We start from the raw sequence: 3,805 nt of genomic DNA on the forward strand, positions 1-3,805 counted from the left end.
AGACAGACAGACAGACAGATCTCTTTCTTTAGATAGATGTGATTATAATTAATTTTCATTTAGCATTCTGCTTACCTATCATGTCTTTTGTCTTCTTGAAATGTTTATACCAGCGTCCGAATTCTTGACACTTCGCCGCAGACACATTTGCATAGTAAGTGCTGTTAACAATTGAAGAAATCATACTCTGCAAGACAAAATTGTATGCGCTTTTAAAAATGTATGTTTACTCACAGTACAATAACAAAGTCTGTCAAGAAATCCTGTACTACGCACAACTCAGCATTATATGTATCACAGTGGCATATCTTGATCCAAAAAAACATATGCAATGCGATTCATGCACAATTTTTTTCTGTAGTAATATAAACTAGAAAAAATACATGTCCCTTTAACAAATGCCACAGAGTATGAAAGCAGAAGCATCCAGGAGGCTCTGTGAGGCAGACAGCAAAGCAGATGATGCTTTGGGGATTTCTGCCCTATATGAATGCAACTCCTATTCGCAATCTGTTTTCACAGCCGGAGTTGCATGTTGAGACCACACAACGAGTTCACGTCTCCTCGCTGCCCTAACAGCACATTTCCCATTCATCTCCTCTGCTTTTTCTTCTTCTATTTTAATACATTCCACTCCAAAAAAAAAAAAAAGCTGAGATTCTTTTTCATTAAACCCAACACTTAACACCTTAATAGCCCTGGGCTACATAGCGCAGAAATTGTTTTGATTGTTATAAATATTCAAAAGATGAAACCATCTGTTTTTAAATTACAGGTAGGGCAGCTTTATCATTTTTAGAACATGAGCACTTGGGGACTCGCAGGTGGGGAGGAGGGGGGCTTTGCAGCTTACAATAGAGTTTGAGTTTATGGATAACTTCAGCATTCCTGTTTCCAATTGCTCCGATGCATCTTGAAGACCTAGAGATGCGCTCTCAGCATGAAGGCTCCTCAGCGGCAGTTACGCATCTCTTATCAAGAACCATTTTCCCTCTGAAGGGTTCTTGATGTGACTATAAGCTTCTTTGGAGATTTGTTTTTGATGTTGGATTATAGGTTGGTGTATGAACGTTTTTTTCTTCAAAATCATATATGTTCTCTATGACATGGACTTCTATGATATATGGAGTTTAAAACATTCTCTTATGACATCATATATGGACTTTAAAAAGGCTATTCTATGACATCATATAGAACATGATTTTAATTGTTCATCAATGATATGAAGTATGGTATTTAAAAAAGAAATCATAATAAATGTAAAATAGCTTTTCTATGACATCTCGAACTTAAAAATGGTCTTTATGACATCATATGCAACTTAAAAGCATTTGCTTATTGCATAATATGGACATTTAAACTGTTCTTTCATGATTCTTCTGTTCTCCCATACATACAGAGTTACAAAAAAAGAGTTCTCCTATGACATCAAACAGAATTTTAAAAGGCTCTTCTATGACATCATATGAATAACAAAAAAAATTATTTTATATTATTATATGAAATTTTAAATAGTTCAGTTATATCATATGGAGTTTAAAGTTCTCCTGTGAAATCACTTGAAATTTACAAAGGCTCTTCTATATCATATGGATCTGAAAAACATTTTCTTATGGAATAATATGGAAATTGTTCTATGATTTCATATGGAAAAAAAGACTCTTCCACGACATCATATGGAACTTATTCTTACCATGTAAATGTTCTTACTGACATGGAAATTTAAATAGTTCTTCTGTGATTTCATATGGAGTTTAAATGTTAAAATGTTCTCCTATGGCATCATATGGAATTGAATTTTAAATTGTTCTTCCATGATATATATTTAAATTGTTCTTCCATGATATGGAACCTAATGTTCTCTATGGCATCATTCAGAAATACATCTAAAAATGCTCTTCTATGACATCATATGGAACATTTGCTTATTGCATAATGTGGAAATTTAAACTGTTCATATGGAGATTGAAAAAGTTCTCCTATGACATCATAAGGAATTTCAAAATGCTCTTCTATGACATCATATGGAATTCTAAATTGTTCTTAAATGACATGTGGACATTTAAAGGGGTCATATGATGCTGCTAAAAAGAACATTATTTGGTGTATTTGGTGTAATGAAATGTGTTTATGCGGTTTAAGGTTAAAAAAACACATTATTTTCCACATACTGTACATTATTGTTTCTCCTCTATGCCCCGCCTTTCTGAAAATAAAGAATATCTCTTTGGATTTGAGACTTTAGTCTTTGCAACTTTACAGATCTTCTTTATGCACCAAGAGCTTGTAACACTCCAAAGAGAAAGGAAAAATTGAAATCGCATCAAATGACCCCTTTAAATTGTTCACCTTTGACATCACTAAATCTTCTATGGTACACGACTTGATGAAGACTGAGCCTTTTTAAGTTCCATATAATGCTTTAGGAGAACTAGGGCACTACATGGATTTTTTAAAAGGTCCTCCAACAGCATCAGGCACAAAAATTATTTTGGAACCTTTTTCCACCACGAACAGGTGCACAGTTCAGCAGGACCAGCCAGACGAGGTTTAACCACTCACCAAAGTACACATCTCTGTGTACGCTTGAGAAGGACTATTAACCTTTACTGCCAAAGCTTGTGCTGCCGTAGAAATGAAAAGTGTATAACGGCATCCAAGACGAGCAGAAGACCCTTTCCAAAAGCAAGGGCGGAATATGAAACCACAGTGCCATGCTGATAGGAGGCCAGGTTCAAACCGCACATCTGAAGGCCAACTGGCGTTTTAAAATGTCACGGCTTCTTTTATTGCTGATCTCAAACAACAGCCAGGATGGAAGGGAGCTTACAAACAAAACCATAAACTAACAACAGAAGAGAAATGAAATTACCAAGATTTCATGAGTCATCAAAGATCTGTTTGAGATCTGATGTGAGTCAGACGCTCATAGTGGGTACAGTTGACACAGATGTTGAGAAAAGCTCCATTCATTAATCACTCGTCTCAAACTCCCGAGACCCATCCACCGCGTGGATAAACACCTCAGCGTACCGAACGCCAGGAGCCATCAACAGGTAATGGGACAAGCCTCTTTAAAAGATAGCCATCGTGAGGCTTATCGGTGCGCCCAGGAAGTCTGTCACGCCGTTATCGACCTGAACCATCTATCTGGCTTTCCGTCACGGGAGTCTCATGAAAACGCTCCGTATCTAGCCAGGCGCTCACTGTTTGTACTTCCTTCTTACGTGCCATCTTTTAGTCTCCCTGCGGAGGGACTGTTTGCACTGTGCTGGAGAGGTGGGTTAATTCCCCCTCCTTTTCATTTTTTTCTTTAAAAACGTCTTAATTACAGCTTCTTTTTCATCCATTGCATGAGAAAAGGGGAAAAGCCCATGTCAAAACCCGAGCAAAGATGGCATTTGACAGCTATTTGCTGCTATGCAACTACACAGCTGCTCATTCAGGGCCACGGGGTGAGTGGGGAGCTCTATTGTTGCGGTCGTCTGAGGGGACACAGGGGTTAAGTTTGATCACAGGGAAACATACGTGTGCTGAAAAACGGCTGATGAGCGGGAGGGGCCCAGCACAAACCTGGACAGGCAATTTACTTTTCTCCTTTCTCTAGAATTGCACAAGAAAACGGTCTGACGGCAGGCGAATTATATTCTGCTAAAAACAATATCCAAGAACTAGGAATGGGTCAGCTGGTCAATTATTGAGGTCAACTGGTGGGTTTGTTAAACTTTTTATTATTTCATTATTTTTTATAATTTTTATTTTATATATATATATATATATATATATATGTTTAATTTGTATAGCA

The 3,805-nt window shown here is 37.2% G+C and overlaps 1 protein-coding gene across 1 annotated transcript in view; it reads right to left on the minus strand.

Moving 5' to 3' along the window:
• The window catches only part of LOC107740799 (DNA-binding protein SATB1-like), a 47,820-nt gene that overhangs the window by 32,840 nt on the left and 11,175 nt on the right, over positions 1-3,805 (minus strand). Inside the window, exon 6 of the mRNA XM_016553299.1 lies at positions 76-187. Coding sequence (XP_016408785.1) covers positions 76-187 — 112 coding nt within the window. The remainder of the gene's footprint in view (positions 1-75; positions 188-3,805) is intronic.

This window comes from Sinocyclocheilus rhinocerous, unplaced genomic scaffold (genome assembly GCF_001515625.1).
Source record: "Sinocyclocheilus rhinocerous isolate Xijiao unplaced genomic scaffold, SAMN03320098_v1.1 scaffold5975, whole genome shotgun sequence".
Lineage (NCBI taxonomy): Eukaryota > Metazoa > Chordata > Actinopteri > Cypriniformes > Cyprinidae > Sinocyclocheilus > Sinocyclocheilus rhinocerous.